Source organism: Cebus imitator, unplaced genomic scaffold (assembly GCF_001604975.1).
Source record: "Cebus imitator isolate Cc_AM_T3 unplaced genomic scaffold, Cebus_imitator-1.0 Scaffold958, whole genome shotgun sequence".
In the NCBI taxonomy this organism is placed as follows: Eukaryota; Metazoa; Chordata; class Mammalia; order Primates; family Cebidae; genus Cebus; species Cebus imitator.
Window position 1 is genome coordinate 84187 of NW_016108273.1, and position 19069 is coordinate 103255.

Sequence of the window (19069 nt, forward strand, 5' to 3'; positions counted from 1 at the left end):
CAAAGGATATGAACAGACACTTTTCAAAAGAAGACATATATGAGGCCAACAAATATATAAAAAAATGCTCATCATCACTGGTCATTAGAGAAATACAAATAAAAACCACATTGAGATATCATCTGAAGCCAGTTAGAATGGTGATCACTAAAAAATGACAACAGATGCTGGAGAGGATGTAGAGAAATAGGAGCACTCTTACACAGTTGGTGGGAGTGTAAATTAGTTCAACCATTGTGGAAGACAGTGTGGTGATTTCTCAAGGATCTAGTAATAGAAATTCCATTTGACCCAGCAAGCCCATTACTGGGTATATACCCAAAGAACTATAAATAGTTTTACTATAAAGACACATGCATATGTATGTTCATTGCAGCACTGTGTACAATACCAAAGACCTGGAACCACCCCAAATGCCCATCAATGATAGACTGGACAAAGAAAATGTGGTACATATACACCACAGAATACTACACAGCCATAAAAATGATGAGTTCGTGTCCTTTGTAGGTACTTGGATGAATCTGGAAACCATCATTCTCAGCAAACTGACACAAGAACAGAAAGTCAAACACCGTATGTTCTCACTCATAGGTGGGTGTTGAACAACAAGAACATGTGGACTCAGGGAGAGGAGCATCACACACTCAGGGTAGTTGTGGGGATAGGGGAGAGACAGTGGGGGCATGGTGAGGGATAATGAGGAGAAATGCCAGATTATAGTATGCACCTAAAGCAAAATAAATTTAAAAAAAATAAGATAGTATAGTATCAGCTTCATAAAATTATTGCAAGAAATTCACATGATAATGTATGTAAACACCTACCATAATACCCATAATGACACAGCCCATGCTCAGTCAAGATTAATGATCACCATTACTATCTCACCCACCCCTGGTGTTGAATCTTTTTTACTTTCATTGCTCCAAGTTGGTGGCTCAGACCTGACTCATCAGCCCTTTTTCTTGCAGGAAGTTTTGCTAAGCAACTTGGTCAACCTGTTGTTTCCAAAACCTTGGGGTAAGTCCTTGATGTTCAAGACAGAATAAGGGTTGGATCGCTTTCCTGCTGACTTGAGCAGGATAGGTCTGGGGAGTAAGTCTTCTTGGCTCTCCTAGGTTATATTAACCAAAGGGCCTAGTGCAATGAGATGTGTCATTCACACGCAGCACCTCCTGACCTTGCTGCCTCTGTGATTGGCCCCTTTGACTGGCCTAGTTGCTAAATGCTAAGGAGGTGGGAGAGGTGGCCATAGTCTGCAGTGGACTCTAACAATCAAGGCAGTAGTCAGAAGATTGAAATACGCAAACCTAGAAGAGGCGGGTAACAGCAGCTGCTGTAATGGACAAGCCTCAAATCACAATGGCTCAACCCAGTGAAAGTTTGTTTCTTACTCAAGGAAAGTTCAATTCAGATATCCTGGAACAAGTGGAGAGCCTTCCACATTATCTTCTAGGAGCCCAGGCTTCTTCCATTTTACAGCTTCATCTCCTAGGCCCTTGAGCCCCTGCTGGGCCTTCTGCATCTCACCACTAGAGTGGATGAGAGACTGTGCTGACCCTCACAGGAGGTTCTTATGAGGTGGCCCTGGAAGTGGCATACTGTTCTTCTGCTCATGGGCTCCTGGTCAAAACCCCAGTTTTCAGCCAGAGATCGGTAGAATTCAGGCATACCTAACTGCAAGGCAGGCTAGTAAATGAAGCCTAGTTGTATGCCCAAGAGGTAGAGGAAATCGGTCTTGGTCCTACACATTTTTCCAGAGAGAGCATGAGAAAGTTTCTGAGGCATAAAATTGGGAACGCTACCCTTTGATGGTTTCTGACCCCAACTTAGTGCCTTTGGGTGGGGTGGAAAGAAGAGGGTACAATTTCTGCCTTGTCTGGGACTAGATTCTCTGCCAATGTCTTTACAGGGATAGATTTTCAGCTCCAGCAGTAGAGACCCGTCCTAGCATCTAGGGGGAGTGCCCACCAAAGTTTGCTACCAAGTTGGGCCGAGTTGTGGTCAAAGAAGGACAGATGGGACGATTCTCCTGCAAGATTACTCACCGGTCCCAACTGCAGGTCACCTGGCTCAAGGTGAGGTTTCTGTCTGCCCTGACCCTGATCCAGCCTGTATTAGTCTGTTCTCATGCTGCTAGCAGACATACCTGAGACTGGGTAATTTGTAAAGGAAAGAGGTTTAATGGACTCACAGTTCCACATGGCTGAGAAGGCCTCACGATCATGGCAAAAGGCAAATGAGGAGCAAAGTCATGCCTTATATGGTGGCAGGCATGAGAACATGTGAAAGGGAACTCCTTTATAAAACCATCAAATCATATGAGATTTATTCACTATCTCATAAATAAATCACTATTTATTCACTATGAGAACATGTGAAATCCTGCCCCATGATTCAGTTACCTCCCACTGTGTCCCTCCCATGACATGTGGGAATTATGGGAGCTACATTTCAAGATGAGATTTGGGTGAGGACACAACCAAACCATATCACAGCCTTATGGACCCTGCAAATTCAGGGTTAGACCCTTCAACTAGTAGGAGTCTTTCCATTCTGTTCCTGCTGTTTCAGGTGGTTCTCAGGGGTTCTCTGTACATTTGTTAGTGATACATGTTCCTGCCCCTATTACAACTCTCCCTGTGTTACTCAGGCCACAGTGTTTTGACAATTCTCACACTCACAAAATAATGAAAAACTTCTGAGTCAAGACAAGCCTGGAAATCTCAAGAGAGTGGACTGTGAAGTTAGGGTACTAGGTGTCAAGCTACAGCTTCCTGGTTTATAAAGCCTGTGAAGCTGGACAAGTCATTTGATTTCTTGGAACCCTGGTTCCCTTATCTGTGAGACAGAAATAATGCCACCTACCTCAAAATATTGTTGGAGGCTCCATGTGGAAGAGATTTATAAACCATTCAGTGCTGGGGGAAATGAAGCAGAAGTGGGAGAGGTGGGGGGGCAGGGAAGCAGTGGCGTGGGGTTGGGGTGGGTGTTAAACAGGGCAGTGAGGATCTGTGGGGAACAGGTAGAGTCATGGCCAGGGAGAATAGGTTTTTCAGAGATGGAATCCCTGGGTAAAAGTGAGTGTTGACACCTTTTACCTGCTTCCTAACTGTCTTGAACTCCCCTAGGAAAAGACTAAAAGGAACAGGGGGGTAAGGAAAAACTGAAGTGAGGAATACTGCACTTCCTGCCTCAAACTCAGGCTCCTTCGAAACAGTTTGCAGGCATCTGCTCTAAGCAGGACAGAGCACCACACCACATCCATAGGCCTCAAGTCAGGGTCCCTGAACTGTCCAGTCAGCTCTCTGAGCACACTGACAGAGCCCAGAGCAGAGGGCACTGCTGCCCAGGCCCTGGAGTCCGTCCCACCAGGATTGGCAGGAGGCATGAGGACACAGCCAGAAGGTAGGCAGATTTGTGTGACCGAGTTACCCCATTGCCATCCACAGGGGAATGTTCCACTGCAGCCGAGTGCCCGTGTTTCTATGTCTGAGAAGAATGGGATGCAGCTTCTGGAAATCCATGGAGTCAACCAAGATGATATGGTAGTGTACACGTGCCTGGTGGTGAACGGGTCAGGGAAGGCCTCGATGTCAGCTGAGCTTTCCATCCAAGGTATCAGCCAGTGGAGGGCCAATGCAGAACGAACCCTTCCTCGCGCCACACCCTCCTAGAGTAGCTGCTTGTTCACTGCACCTGTGTGTGTATACACGTGACCCGCTCACACAGCCAGGCAGTCCCGAGAGGCATTTTTTTTTTTCCCCAGAGTCTTGCTCTGTGGCCCAGGTTGGAGTGCAGTAGTGTGACCTCAGCTCACTGCAACCTCTGCCTCCCAGATTCAAGTGATCCTCCTGCCTCAGCCTCCTGAGCAGCCGGGACTACGGGCACATGCTACCATGCCCAGATAATTTTTGTGTTTTTGGTAGAGATGGGGTTTCATCATGTTGGCCAGGCTGACCTCAAATTATCTGCCTGCCTTGTCCTCCCAAAGTGCTGGGATTACCGGTGTGATCCACCACACCCAGCCACCAGGGGCTGGTCTTTGACAAGAAGAAAGGGTGAGCAGGGGCAGCACAGACCTGGCTCTGGGGGCAGATGCCCCGCACTTGGCTGCCACCTTCCCTTTGTTCTCATACTTTCCCCCACCATGTCCTCAGTGCTTTCTTCTCATCCGGACTCCCTTTTGTACCTGTGATTGCCAGCTAGAAGAATGAACGCTGCTAATATCTTCCCATTACCTCATATTTAACCTGCCGAAAATTTACTCATAGTTTACTCTGCCATTCAAGTCAGGTGATCCTTCAACCTGACTCCCTCTATCCAGGGTTCCCGTTTTCCTTCACACCCAGACTGGACTTTCCAGCCTCCTTTTGACCCCTGCCTCTTTCCCCTTGAGTCATCAGCCCTGTCAGTTCTTCCTTAGAAGTCTCGTTGAACACGTCTCCCCCTTAGAGTTCCTCGGTTCCTCACATCCAGCCTGTGGAGGGAGTGCAGAGAAGGGGCTGCATGTCACTTCACTGGAGCAGGAACTCAGAGGGCAGGAAGGGAAGTGGCTTTCAGTCCTTCTTCCTTCTTTCTCCTCCTCTTTTCTTCTGATTTTTCTCTCTGCATCTCCTTTTTCTCAGAAATGATCCCTCCTTGCTCTTGTTACTTCTTCTGGCCCAGGTATTTTTCACAATCTACAGAAAGAAATGTATTTCAGAGTACATTGTAACCCAGAATATGTATATGCAGGTAAATCTCCAAGTTTCAAGAAATCCTCCTGACTCGTACAATGTGCAGTGCATGTTAGTATTCTCTATTTCATTTGACATCATTAAAACAAGAAATCCTCATATTGACCAGAGAACTTGATTTGGTGACTCAGTGTTGGATAAGGAGCTGCCACCAGGCACCCAAAGCAATGGATCAGGCACTTTCCCTGTACTTGTCCTGGCATTGAGTTAAAAACTGTTCTGTCCTGATGGATCTCATGACAAAATATGCTGCCTGGGATTTGTTTCAAAATATCGAAAATCAAATAAAACAAAAATGAATAGATAAGACTGGCAAAATGTTATCTCCTTAATCATGGTGATAGCTTTCAGGGTTTGTTAAATCTTTCTATTATTGTATATTTTGAAATTTACCTTGATAAAAGTGGAAAAAGAATATAGCAGGAAAAAATATATATTTTATGTTTCTTCTTTGAAGAACTGGAGAAAATTAAAAGTATGCTTCTCTGTACAATAATAAATTACAGCATTTGGGTTTGGAATTTTCAGTAGATGTTAGTTTGTCCCCGGATTGGTTTTTGTTTCCTTCTGTTTAGTGAACAGAAACAGATTCCATGCCTTCAGGGTCTGGTGGCACTAGCCACTATTAAAAAGCCCGAAGGACAGCACCTGAAGCTTTGACAGTGTACTCCAGGGCTGGGGCGTGGGAGGGAATTTACAGGCCAAAGATGTTCAGCACCAGGGAAGCTGGAAGGAGCCAGCAGGGTGGGACCACAGTGACGGGGAAGTGCTTGGGGAGGGAGAGCTTGGTGTGTATAGCATTCTGCTAACAGTCTTTCCACCCTTCCCACTTTTTCCAGGTTTGAACAGTGCTAATAGGTAGGTCTAGGTTTTGTTACATTTTCCATCATGAAATGTCCTGCAAGGAAAGAGGGGATGCTATCAAGAAATGTCCTGAATTTCTGAATCGTCTTATGGGGCAGAAGAACTGGCTGTTTAGAGGGTGTTGTTTAATTCTGGGTGTTTTGTCTTGTTCTCCTATTGTAATATGACACACGGGTATTGAGACGAAAACTCAGTGTCACCACCTTTCTCATTATCTACGCAGTCTCTTCCTTGGTTAGTGTCCTGACTGCTCTGACAAGGCTGCCTTCCTCATTCCAGGGCAGAATCTGTTCACCCATCCAGCCCAGATCCAACAGGAACCTCTTTTCTAGCTTGGACAGAGCCACAAGCACACACGTTACCAACTGGAAAACGTCTGTTCCAGGAGGGCGCTGATGAGAATAGAGGAGCAGGGAAGCCATTTGAGGCACTTGGTATTTGAGCTCAGACCTGTGCAGAGGAATGTTAGCTGGTGAGGCTAAGCTCAGAGTGTGCGCCAAACGGCAGGGATAGCGTATACAAGCTGTGAACCAAGAGGCAGGCCCATGGGACCCAGAAGGACGCCAGTGTGGCCGCAGCCTAGTGGGTGGTGGGACAGGGTATTGTACAAGTCAGGAGCAGCCAGAGCTGCCATTTCTGTGGGCCATCTCGTGGGGCTCAGTTTCGTTCTTAATGTAGTGGAAAAACTGTTGGAAAATCCTTGGACTTGAAATGACATGATTTATGTTTTCAAAAATCAACTATGGTTGCTGTATAGAAAATAGATTAGAGAGGGCAGAGTAGACATGGGACACCGGTGGTGGGGTTTGAACTAGGGAGGCACCAGGGGAGAAGAGAAGTGTAGGGAAAGCAGGGCTCTGGGCAGGGCTGCAGGACAGGGATGTGTTGGGAACGACTGCTTGTGCTCTGGCTTGGGGAACTGGGCAAACTGCAGAGAAAGATGCTCTTACTTGCTCTTAACTTGTGAGCTTTTGTGATCCCTGGAACCCGTGCTTGTGATGAGTCATATTTGTGAATAACCAGGTGATCATTCTATTCTCCCCTCTCCTCACCCTCTCCACCACACAGATCATTTGGGAGAGAAACGAAAGCCACCAATTCAGACATCAGGAGGGAGGTGACCAGTACAATCTCAAAAGCATCAAAACTGGACAGTCTGGAGGCTGCAGCCAAGAGCAAGAACTGCTCCAGTCCCCAGAGAGGTGGCTCCCCAGCCTGGGCCCCAAAACACCAGCCTCAGCCCCTGAGGGAGTCCAAGCTGGAGTCATACAGGGACTCACCCAGAATAGCCCCGCAAACCCTGGTCCTTCAGAAGACTTCCAGCTCCATCACCCTGCAGGCCGCAAGCGTTCAGCCGGAACCAAGAGCATCAGTCCTGGGGGCCCTATCACCTTCTGGAGAAAAAAGGAAGGGGCCAGCTGCTCCCCATCCAGCCACCTTCTCCACCAGGCAGCCTGGCCTGGGAAGCCAAGACGTTGCGAGCAAAGTTGCTACCAGGAGAATCCCCCTGGAGGACCAGAGGGATGCAGCATTCCCCAAATTTGAGAGCAAGCCCCAAAGCCAGGAGTTCAGGGAAAATCAAACTGTCAAGTTCAGGTGTGAAGGTGAGTAGAGCTAATTAGGGTCACCAGTTGCCAGAATGTAGCCCCTTGGTGGCCACTCCCTTCAGCACCCAGCTGGTCTGCACCTCCTATATCCACTCATGTTCTTGGAGTAGCTCACCTAGAAAACCACCTTCCAGGGACCTTGGACTCACTATAGAAATGTCCCTTTATTCTGGAGAGACCCCTAATGGCAGCCTATTGTTTGCTACTGGATAAGAGTACTGGCCCTGGGCCGTAGTTCTTATCACCCTAGAAGAAACACCCTCATCATCGCCAGCATCAAAAAACAAACCTCACAGTCTCTTCCACTCTTTCTTCCCCTTGCCTGGCCGACCTGGAGACCTGGCCCATCACCCTGTATTCCTCCTCCCCAAGGCCCTGACTCTGTCTCAGGGGATTTCATCTTGTAGAGTGCGGTTGAGGGTGAGGATGTCCTTTCAGTTGATGTTGAAACTATTTCTGTTTGTTAGTTTTCCTTCTAACAGTCAGGCCCCTCTGCTGCAGGTCTGCTGGTATTTGCTGGAGGTCCATTCCAGACCCTGCTCGCCTGGTAGTCACCAGCGGGGACTGCAGAACAGCAAAGATTGCTGTCTGTTTATTCCTCTGGTAGCTTTGTCCCAGAAGGGTACTCACCAGATTCCAAGCCAGAGCTCACCTGTATGAGGCATATGTTGGCCTCTACTAGGATGTGTCTCCCAGTCAGGATACATGGGGGTCAGGGAGCCCCTTGAGGAGGCAGCCTGTCCCTTATCAGGGTTCAAATGCTGTGCTGGGAAATCTATTGCTCTCTTCAGAGCTGTTAGGCAGGGACGTTTAAGTCTGCTGAAGCTGTACCCACAACTGCCCCTTTTCCCAGGTGCTCTGCCTCAGGAAGGTGAGGGCTTTATTTATAAGTCCCTGACAGGCTGCTTCCTTTTTTCAAAGGTGCCCTGCCCAGTGAGGAGGGAATCTAGTTACACAGTCTGCCTGCAGAGGCCTTGCTGAGCTGCCGTGGGCTCCACCCATTTAGAACTTCCTGGCGGCTTTGTTTACACTGTGATGTTAAAATCACCTACTGGAGCCTCAGTGATGGCAGATGGCCCTCCCCCCATCAAGCTCAAACGTCCCAGGTCGAGCTCTGACTGCTGTGCCAGCTGTGAGAATTTCAAGCCAGTGGAAATTAGTTTGCTAGTCTTTGTGGGGGTGGGACCCACCAAGCCAGATCACTTGGCTCCCTGGATTCAGCCTCCTTTCCAGGGGAGTGAACAAGTGTCTCACTGGCATTGCAGGTACCATTGGGTTATAAAAACAAACAAACAAAAACAAACAAACAAACAAAAAAACTGCTGCAACTAGCTTGGTGTCTTCCCAAACAGCCGCCCAGTCTTGTGCTGGAAACCCACTGCCCTGGTGTTGTAGGCACCAGAGGGAATCTCCTGGTCTGAGGGTTGTGAAGACCACGGGAATAACAGTATCTGGGCCAGAGTCCAGGGTACAGTCCTTAGTGGCTTACCTTGACTAGAGTTTGGGCTTTCCGGGTAAGGCGACTCCCTATCCTGCTTTGGCTCACCCTTCTTGAGCTGCACCCACTGTCCAAACAGTCCCAATGAGATGAACCAGGTACCTTAGTTGGAAATGCGGAGATATCCCGCTTTCTACATCAGTCTTGCTGGGTGCTGTGCAACAAAGCTGTTTCTATTCAGTCATCTTGCCAGCAATTCTATTATAATTTTCATTGGTAAACACTGATTGAGCAGACACTATGTGAGGAGAGTGGAAATGTTGCATTAGATAGCCCTGACCCATGGAGTTTGCAACATGGGTAGAAATCATGAAAATACTAGATATAAGTGGATCACAGCAGTATCAAGGTGTACATGTTGAATGACAGAGGAGTGGTCCCAACTGTAAGTTTTGTATGACAGCCAAGAGAAGAGAGAATCCTCAAGTGACTGAGCATCATTGAGGATCCAGCAGGAAGCAGATGGCATACTCAAGAGAGTTTAACTACGGAATTATTTGCCAGAGAACAGGCAGAGTTGAGTGAACCAATCACAGTGGTGAGCTTAGGGACTAGCAACTGTGGAATCCGTTACCACCCCTAGACCTGAAAGGGCAAGGGAGGGAATGATGTTATTGGAGCCACATGAGAACTGGTTCCATGGAAGACAGAGTGCTAGACAGTAGCTGAGGCTACGGATGCAAAGCAAGAAGCTCAGTTTGGGAGCTGGGAAATACATACCCAATATATGATCACCTGCTGATACCGTCAACAGGCCAAATCCAACCAGCTATTAGAGAGCAAAGAAGTCCAGGGGATACAGTTCTGGTGCAGACACCAGGCTAGAGAAGGGAGGCTAGAGAGTGGACCTAGCGAGACAAATGGAGACGAGCCCAGCACACAGGCCGGAGATCCTGCTATGGGCCTTAAGAGAAAGGAAGGATACACTGGCATAGAAAAGGAAGGGGGAGATCATCTTAAGCAGAAGTAGACATGTGGATATAGGAAATGGGAAATATATTTTTTTTTCCAGTGAGGAGGCAATATGTACACAGCGCATTTTCTTAAGAAGAGTAAGGCTGTAACATTCAGGAAGCTTGTAGGAATTGGCATAGGTCATAGTTTCTTTGTCACAGCACAACTGACATTTGGAGTAGGATAATTGTTTGGGGGACTGTCCTCTCCTTTGTAGGATGTTTAGCAACAGCCCTGCCCCTACCCTCTATATGCTAACAGCAACCCACCCCCAGTTGCGATGATAAAAAACGTCATCATACATTGCCAAATGTACCCTAGGGATGCAAAACTACGCCCAAGTTGAGAACTACTGGGAGAGGAAATGGAGGAGACCATGATCAGAAAATCGTTGAAACACAAGGGGCATATAAGATGCTAAGGGCTTAGATCAGTGTGGAGCAGTGAGACTGGCAAGAAACAGACAAAGGCACAGGGCTTGTAGGTGAGAAGCAGATGGGCTGTGTGAGAAGAGGCAGAGGGAAGTGGCTAAGGGTGATTCTAAGGTTTGCAGTGAAATAACAGGGAGGAGGATGTCTCCACTGACAGCACTATGGGGCCAGCCTTGGAGAAGATGATGTGCCCTTTGTGAGCTTGTTTGAATGAAATCCAGGACATTTGGACATGGGACTGAGTTGAGCAGGGAGGTTAAGACTTTAAGTATAGATTTGAGTCATCCATGCAGAGAGCTAGCTGAAAAACTTCTATCCATAGGAGGATAGAATGAATCTCCTGGGCTTCCTTGATCTCTTAAGAATGAAGGGAAGACAAAGAGAAAACCAAGGACTGAGGTTTTTCTTTTTTTTTTCCCTCCTTTGGTAATGGTGGGGAACAAGGGAGTGTTGTGCATTATTTAGAAGATGAATAATGTGGGATAGAAATAGAAGGCTCAGGAGGCAGGAAAACCAAGCAGTTTTCCGAAGGTGAGAGTGGGCTGAAGTTCAGCTCCTACCCTACTTGTCAGGCCATATGCCCAAGGGGCTACATCTATCCCTGAGCAACCACCCTTTTCTAATGTATGCAAAGGTGCCATATGGGCCAGGGCAGTCCTAAGGAGAATCAGAGCAGCCACAGAAGACACAGGTGTTAAGAAGGGAGGAATCTTGTCCACACAACTCACCCCACCTCCCAGTGATAAATATTCTCTTTTTTTCCTCCAATCACTCAAGTCCTTAAGGAAATAGAATTTGATTGGGTAGACATTTTTACTTGTGTGGAATTTTGTGGTTTGTTCTTCTTAATTGAGTGGGCATAGGAGGTGTTACTCTCCTAGGTTCTGGAAAAAGACTACACACAGAGGTTGCAGGAAGAGGAGGGAATCCACAACCATAATGAGTGGCTACGCTTGTCATCTCACTGGTTCCAACTTGGAAGAGAGATGATGGACCTTCTCATCATATTCTCTTACAAAGAGGCATATTGTTGTAGGCAAGATTCTAAGAACAGCCTCCAACATTTCCACCCGCTGGTGTACATGCCCTATGTATAAGCTCATCATCCCTGTTAAGTGTTAGTGAGACCTGTGAATATGAGGAGGAGTCATTCCTGTGATTAAAATTATGTGGCAGGCTGGGTGCGGTGGCTCATGCCTGTATCCCAGCACTTAGGAGGCCAAGGCAAGTGGATTACTTGCAGTCAGGAGGCACACAGCATAGGGAGAACTGACTTTCTGAGCTCATAGTTAGTATGAGACAGTTGATATTTACTATAATGTTGAGATGGTAGAGAAGGCAGTCAAGATTCTTACTCTCTGGTGCCAGACCTGTCATTATTAGGCCAAATAGAATTTCAGTCCCTAAGATACTGAACATGCAAAGCTGACACAACACTGAAGTATCATTTTTCAGAAGGGCCTCTTGGAATAAGGAAGGAAGGGGAAGCAAAGTGGAAAGAGAAAAAACAAAAAGAGAATTTAACTCAGGAAACAAATATTTATGGTGCCCATTATGTGCATAGTTCTGTTCTAGCTCCAGAAATACAGCAGCGACTAAAACAAACAAAACCCCATGCCCTCCAGTGAAAAAAAAAAGAGAAATTAATAAAACAAAAATTAAAAAATACATAGTATGTAATGACTGTAAAGCAAGGGAGGCGTTGGAAGTGATATTGGTGTTCCACTTAAAAGAATCAGATAAGACTCCCCCAGAAGGTCACATTTGGATACAAACCAAAGGTGCTAAGGAGTGAACCATGTGGATATCTGAGGAAATCATGTTCCAGGCAGATGAAATTCAAGTGCAAGTCTTGAGGCAGGAGAGGGTCTGGCCTTTCTGAGGGACAGTAAGATGGCCAGAATGGCTGGAGGGTAGTGAAGAAGGAGAAAAGAGAAAATGATGTGTTCAGAGAGTTTAAGGGCTTGTGGGTTACTTTCACTTTTACTTGCATAAGGTGGGAGCCACTGAGAGTTCTAAATACAGGAATGACATGATTAGTCTTAGGATTCCAAAAAAGTGATTAGGCAGCTGTGATGAGAACAGGCCACAGAAGGGAAAGGGCAGAAACAGGAGATGGGTTAGGAAGCCACTGTAATGGTCCAGGTGAGAGATGAGGTTTGCTTGGACCAAGGTGAAGGACGTGGAGAGAAGTGCTCTAATTCTGAATGACTTTTGGAGATACAGCCAATAGCATTTGCTCTGAGTGGATTTAAGGTGTGAGAGAAAAAGCAGTCAAGGATAATGTCAAGGTTTTTTAGCCTAAGCAACTGGAATTTACAGTTGGCATTTGCTGCTATGGGGAAGCCTGGAGAAGCTGATTTGGAGAGGAACCTTGGAGTGCAGTTGTGGGGTATTCAGCCTGAGAAGCCTATTAATATTCAGTGGGACAAAGTAGACAGTGGATGTTATATTGTGATGTCTAGGGAAGGATTAGGGCTGAAGACATAAATTTGATATGCAAAACATGAGACTAAATGAGATCAAAAAGAGAGTTCATGTAGATAGAGAAGTCCAAATGTAAATCCTGGGGCACTCCAAGATCAAAATGTCAGGGAGAGGAGGAAGAGCAAGGAAAAGGGACTGAGAAAGAACAGCCAATGAGGAAGGAGAAAAAGCAAGCGTTCACACTTGTCCTGGAATCCAAGGAAAAACTGTTTCAAGCATGTGAAGTTGATCAACAGGGTCAAATGCTGCTCATAGGTTGAGCTGAGGCTAAGAGATGATGTTGGATTTAACAGCACGTCATTGGGGACCTTGACACAAGTCATTTCAGTGGAGTGATGGGGATGAAAGCCTGGTTTAAATAGATTCAAAAGAGATTTGGAAGAGAGAAATGGGAGGTGGCAGGTATGGGCAATTCTTTTAAAGAACTTGGCAATAAAAGGAAGAAGAGAAATGGGTCAAAGCTGAAGAGGAAAATGATGGGAGAAATTAGAATATGTTTGTATGTTGATTAGAATTACCTAGCAGAAAAAGGGAAATGATGAGAAAAGGTATAGTCAATTTTCATTTGTACAAGAAAACAACGTAACCTAATTGATAAAAGATTTTATGTAATAAAAGATTTTATTGTAATATTGAAGACAGATTGTTTTACTGAAACATAATAAACATCCATGAATCCACCATCCACCCCAAAAGCTAGACCACTACCACTAACATCTATGTGTTCCTCCCTCTCCTACTCTTACCTCTGTTTTAGAAGAAAGCAACTTTCCTGAATTGTGTTATTATCATTTCCCTGTAAAATTATATTCTCTTGATTGTATCCTATTTACTGACTGATAGATCCAGGATAATCTAACCTATGCCTCTCAACCTGGCCTCCTAGAGACAGACATCAAACCACCTCAGTTAGACAGTGTCAGGAAATTCCTCCCTTGCATTTAACCTGCTACACTAACATTCTATTTTATTTCATCTTCCATCTCCAGCTGCTAGTGCTTTGTCTGAAAAGCCCGTTCTTCTGCACAAAGATAATTATTATTCATTCCTGTCGATATCATTTACTCTGCATAAAAGCAGGAATAGACTGGCACGCCTTCATCCCATGTGCATACATAGAACAGACCCCAGTGGCCAGAGCACTCTTGTTATCCTGGAAGATGCACCTGCAGCCCTCAGGCCTCCAGCCTCCCCCTCCCATCCTAAGGCACATCCTGTTGGTCAGATGCCTACACCAACACCTGGCAGCCCCTTCACAGAGGCCTCAGAAAGGCAGGTGATAGCCAGTTAAGTAGATTTCCTTCATCCCCAGATCTTGCCTGTGGGCAGTGGCCATCCCCAGATCATCCAGGATTCTCCAGATATACAAGGACTGCAGGATTTTGACAAATGCCAGCAGAGTGGCCTCTTTATAAATGAATGGCAGCAGGCCGTGAAAAGCTTTCTGCATGCATAAACCAAAAATCTAGTTCCCCTACTTGTTCACTGATCCTTAAAATTGCTTTAAGGAGAGACAAAGGCTTTCATGTCACAACCAGAGAAAGCTTTGAAGGCCCTGGGTGAACTAATTGATTTAGACTAATACACACTGTTGAATAAATGGACTGAAAGATTAGATGATGAAATGGGCACCTTTAAAATGCGTGTGAAGTGACAAGGGGTGTAGCAGAGAAAGATGGGGCTTTTCGTCCCTCCTTTGTGCTTAAAAAGCACAGTATTGAGGCTAGCTGTGGTGGCTCACACCTGTAATCCTAATACTTGGGAGACCAACGTGGTTGGATCACTTGAGCCCAGAGTTCAAGGCCAGCCTGGGCAACATGGCAAAACCCCATTTATAAAAATATAGCCTGGCATGGTGGCACACACCTGTAGGCTCAGCTACTTGGGAGACTGCAGTGGGAGGACTGCTTAGACCTGGGAGGTTGAGGCTGCAGTGAGCCATGATCACCCCATTGCACTCCAGCCTGAGTGACAGAGTGAGACCTTGTCTCAGGGGAAAAAAAAAAAAAAAAAAACTTTTGAAATCAGAAGCCCTGGAGTCAAGCTGGGCCCTGGGCCCTACTGCCAGCTGTTTGATCGCAGGCAAAGTTATGCAAAGCCTTATGCTTGTTTTTTATTTCTAAAATGAAATTTCTAAATACCTTCAGAGTTACTGTGAGACATTCTCATCATGTTTGTAAAAGTGCCCTAGCACAGTGACCACATTCTATCCAGTAAATACCTTCTGTCTTTCCCTGTTGTCCCCAGGAGGCAGCTCAGGCTTTGTTCCTACGCATTACATCCCCCTTTCTTAGCATTATAAGGTCAAGAGTGAGGAATCTGGGACCACGAAAACCAGGTTCAAATCCTGACTCTTACCACTTGCTGACTGTTACCTCGGACAAGTTTAACCTCTCTGTGCCCAGTTCCCTCGTCTGTAAAAATGGGGATAATAACAGTACTTGCCTCATGGGATGACAGTAAAGACGAAATGAGTTCATGTGTGTAATGCACTTAGAACAATTCCTGACACCAAAACACGTGCTGTAAGAAGTGTTTCTTACTATGATTCTCCAAGACTTCTCACCTGTCCACTTTCTGCAAACCAAAAGATCAAGTTAAGCTCCACTTTCGTTCTTTCACTTCCAAAAGTGCAGGGTAAATGGCTCCACATTCTGCCCCATCCCCAATGCCCCCAGCCCGGGTTTCCTAACGCCCTATCCTTCACCCTCCAGGCCATCTGGTCCTTTCACAACCAGCAAAGCCCAAAGGAGCTTTCAGCTTCCCCCAGGAGCGCCCTAGCAAGACCCTGGGAATGCACCTCCGCTGAGAGGGCGGGGCGGCTCTGTGAGGACCCTGGGAACGCGCCTCTGCTGAGGGGGCCGGGAGGCTCTGTGAGGACCCTGGGAACGCGCTTCTGCTGAGGGGGCCGGGAGGCTCTGTGACGACCCTGGGGACGCGCCTCTGCGGAGGGGGCCGGGAGGCTGTGAGGACCCTNGGAACGCGCCTCTGCGGAGGGGGCCGGGAGGCTCTGTGAGGACCCTGGGAACGCGCCTCTGCTGAGGGGGCCGGGAGGCTCTGTGACGTCACACCCGGCGCGCCCCCGGAGACCTGGCAGCTGAGCCCCTGCAGGGGCTGCCAGGAGAAGGCGGAGCGATCAGGGTCCTAAAGCTAACGGCGGTAGGGTCCCGCCACTGCTGCCTCCCCGGCTGCTATTGCCCTCCCCGCCTAGCTTCTACTGGTCTCCTTCTGCCAAGGGTGGTAGGCACTGGGTCTCTCCCCACATCTCTCCCTTGAGGCCAGGCGCCAGGTGTCGCCTGAAGCCAGACAGCCGGTTTGGGAGCGAGCCTGAGGTAGCCACCCCGGAGGGGAAGTGGAGGGAGGGCAGGGCTCTGAGCGGGTTTGAGGGAGGAGTCCTGCCCGGCGCCCCTGGAGCCTCTCCTTGTTCACAGAGCAGGGGGAAGGAAGAGAAGGAGATCTTTAAGAGAATGTGACTGGGGGGCGGGCGGGGGAGGGGACAGGGGAATTATGGCTTTCTGGCCAAATCGTGTGCGTATTTTGTACCCAGAATACTATTCTACGGTTTCTTAACTGAAGGACAGTTATGGGGAGACTCAAGAGTCTGGAAACAGAGCCCTTCACGGAGGAGCCACACCTCTGCTTTTTCATCAGAAACATGGATATAGAAATAGCTTTGGGGGAATTGTCATGAGGACCAGTGGGCATACCTAGCACTTCCCAGACTACTATCACTGATACATTTTATAGCTAGCACTTCATAGACTGCTGTCACTCATTCATTTTATAGCTAGCACTTCACAGACTGCTATCACTCATTCATTTTTACTAGTCTCTATTGAACACCGAGTTCCAGGCACTGGGCTAGGCATTGGGATGGTGTAGTGAGCAAAAACTGACCCTTCCTGCCGTGGAGTTTGCTGGGGGAGGCACATGTTACTCAAAGAATCACACCAACGATAGGTAAGTGATGCTCTGATAGGGTATGTACAATGGAACTGACAGGGTGGTCAGGGAAGGCTGAGCAGACCTCGAAAGGAAGAATTAACTTGTTAAGAGGGGAATGCATTCCAAACAAGAGCAACCGCGTGCCAAACCCAAACAGGGATGTGCAGCTGCCTGGTGCTTGGCTCCAAGTACTGCTCATAGAAACTGCCTCTGAGATTCTGGCCTGGAGCCTTTCATTCATGTAACTGGACACTTCCATTTATGAAACAGAAGCCCTGTTTAGCCCATACCAATAAAACCAAGTGAGAGGTTCTAGAAACAAGACTATAGTCTATTTTAAGACCTGCATTCTTCAGCACTTGGCAGGTGTATGTTGGCCTGTCATTTCACATTGGGAGGCATGTAGCTTCCACTTAAGAGGAAATTTATTGAATTGGAAGAGTTGGTGGTATGGATGAGCTCTGTATAATTTAAGAAGGCCTACCATCCAAGAGCTTTAAAAATGGAAAAGAAATTTATGAAATGTTAGAATTGAGAAATGTTTAGAATGGACCTTTCTCCCACTTCTTTGAGGTGAACAAGTGTCCCATATTGCCCAAAGGCAGAAAAGCTGAGCTTTGGTGCCTCTTTGACTTAAAGAATCTATGATTTCAACTTTTGGAGATTCAAAAGTGCATGGAGCTTCTGAAAGTAAATGGGAACATGGGAGGATAATTTGACCTGGCCCTCCTTCAGTGTTTTCCATTTCTACCAGGGTAGCACTACCATGCACCCAGTCATCCAAGCTTCAAAACTGATAGTCACTCTAGACTCTTCTGTCCTTCACTGCCTCCTCCTTCTCCTCCACTTTCTTTTTCTTCTCCTCCTCCACCTTCTCTTCCTCCTCCTCCTCCTATAGTTACCAAATCCTGTAGATCCTATCTCCTAAATACCTGTCTCTTTTATCTCTATGACAACTACTTTTCAAGGCAGTGAAACTCCTGAGAGTTGTCAAAAGTGCTGCCATATTCTCCTAACCTGGCTCTCTGCCTGAAGCTTAACCACTCTCGCTTCAGCCCATCCACACAGCTGTCAGTCGTGGGTTTCAGAGTACAACAAAGAGAAATAAATCATACAGTAATTTTTGAGCATATAGTAATTTTAACAAGCTCAATATAAAGAATTGCTAATGATGGGAATGGAGAAATGAAGGACTGGCTGCTATGTCGGGAGAGATCTAAAATATACAGGAATCATGGATATAAGGAGCAATCCCTCTCCCTGAGACAGATGACCCAAGAAGGAAACCTTTCCCAGAGCTTGGTGCAGAGGGTATGGCCACAGCTGACTGGGGAGTAGAGAAATTGCTGAGGTGCCAGGCAGGCAAAATCTACTCTCTGAAACACCAGAGAAGCCATTCACACAAAGGTGACTCACTCTGCTACAGAGCTTCCCAAGAGGTGCCGGGGGCACTGCTAGCCACGGGTCACTGTTGGCCACTGTGTACTGCAGCAGTTGGGTACTCAGGAGATCACACACTGCATGAACCAGATGCTGGAAAAGCTGTGTGCTACAGAATCCCAGCATGGGAGAAACTACAAGTTCCTGGACCCTAGCAAGAGGAGCACTTCTAAATTCCAAAGAGAAACCTCTTCCTCCTCCAGTCCTTCCAGTGCCCTGTACTAACAAAGCTTACCATTATGGCGGCTGGCAAGGGAAAAATGTTAAAGGACCTAGTTCAATTTTTGCAGAGGAGGAAATACAAGGTGAATTTGGAGCTGAGAGGCAAAAATTGATAACTGGTACCTCAAGCTGACACTGATTGTGTGACTCTTGTGCTTAAATTTTCTAGTGGCTCCCCACTGCCTTCAAGAAAAAGTTCCAAAGCCCAAGCCTTGAGCTGTATTTCCAGCCTTAGGCCCAACCACTCCTGCTTTGCCCACTTTAGAACTCCATAATTAGAGTTCTCTGAACTCGTCATGTTTCTGATGACTACACATCTTTGCCTAAGTCCTTCTAGCTACATGGAATTCTCTCTTTACTCTCATAAGCAAGCATATGCTTATTGAATACCTACCCTGTACCTGGCACTCTTCTGGGTGCTTGAATACAGCAATGAACAAAACAGGGTTTTCCAGGTCTCAGTTTAGATATCACCACTCTTTGAAAAGCATTTTCTGACCTTCTTCTCCTACCTCCAGATGTTAGATGCCCCATCCAAGAGTTTTTCCTCTGTTCTTCTATATCTAGTGTAGGCTTCTTGAGACTTATTATACCTCATTTGAGTCGCTGATTTTCCTGTCACTCACTTCCACTAGACTGTGACCTCCATGAAGCAGAGTATGTGACTTATTTAGGTATCTCAGTATTCAGCACAATTCCAATAAAACACATTGGTTTTATTAGATTAATGATTTCCTAAGGATCACATGATTACTCAAAAATAGACCCAAGGCCAAAATCCTGGACTCCAGCCTCACAGTCAAGAGTGCTTCTTCACTATAGCTTCATCTGCCCTCTGGATGTTATGCCATAACTAGCTATGAAGGATAGCAGCCCTGT

At 46.7% G+C, this 19069-nt stretch overlaps 2 protein-coding genes across 2 annotated transcripts in view; both read left to right on the top strand.

Moving 5' to 3' along the window:
• The first annotated feature begins 970 nt into the window (after nucleotides 1–970).
• LOC108298423 (myosin light chain kinase, smooth muscle-like) lies at nucleotides 971–7218 on the top strand. The gene is made up of 5 exons (XM_017521097.2): nucleotides 971–1023; nucleotides 1916–2081; nucleotides 3456–3621; nucleotides 5582–5600; nucleotides 6675–7218. The coding sequence occupies exons 2-5, from the start codon at nucleotides 2022–2024 to the stop codon at nucleotides 7216–7218; spliced, it is 789 nt and encodes a 262-aa protein (XP_017376586.1). The 5' UTR covers nucleotides 971–1023; nucleotides 1916–2021.
• An 8444-nt stretch (nucleotides 7219–15662) lies between these two features.
• The window catches only part of LOC108298424 (ropporin-1B-like), a 13867-nt gene continuing 10460 nt past the window's right edge, over nucleotides 15663–19069 (top strand). Inside the window, exon 1 of the mRNA XM_017521098.2 lies at nucleotides 15663–15915. The gene's annotated coding sequence lies outside the window, so the exon portion shown is untranslated. The remainder of the gene's footprint in view (nucleotides 15916–19069) is intronic.

Bases quoted from the DNA above. Each gene is read 5' to 3' on its own strand.
- LOC108298423 (XM_017521097.2), top strand. From the start codon at position 2,022: ATGGGACGATTCTCCTGCAAGATTACTCACCGGTCCCAACTGCAGGTC. The intron at 2,082-3,455 runs GTGAGGTTTCTG...TGCCATCCACAG, and splicing joins TGCAGGTCACCTGGCTCAAG to GGGAATGTTCCACTGCAGCC.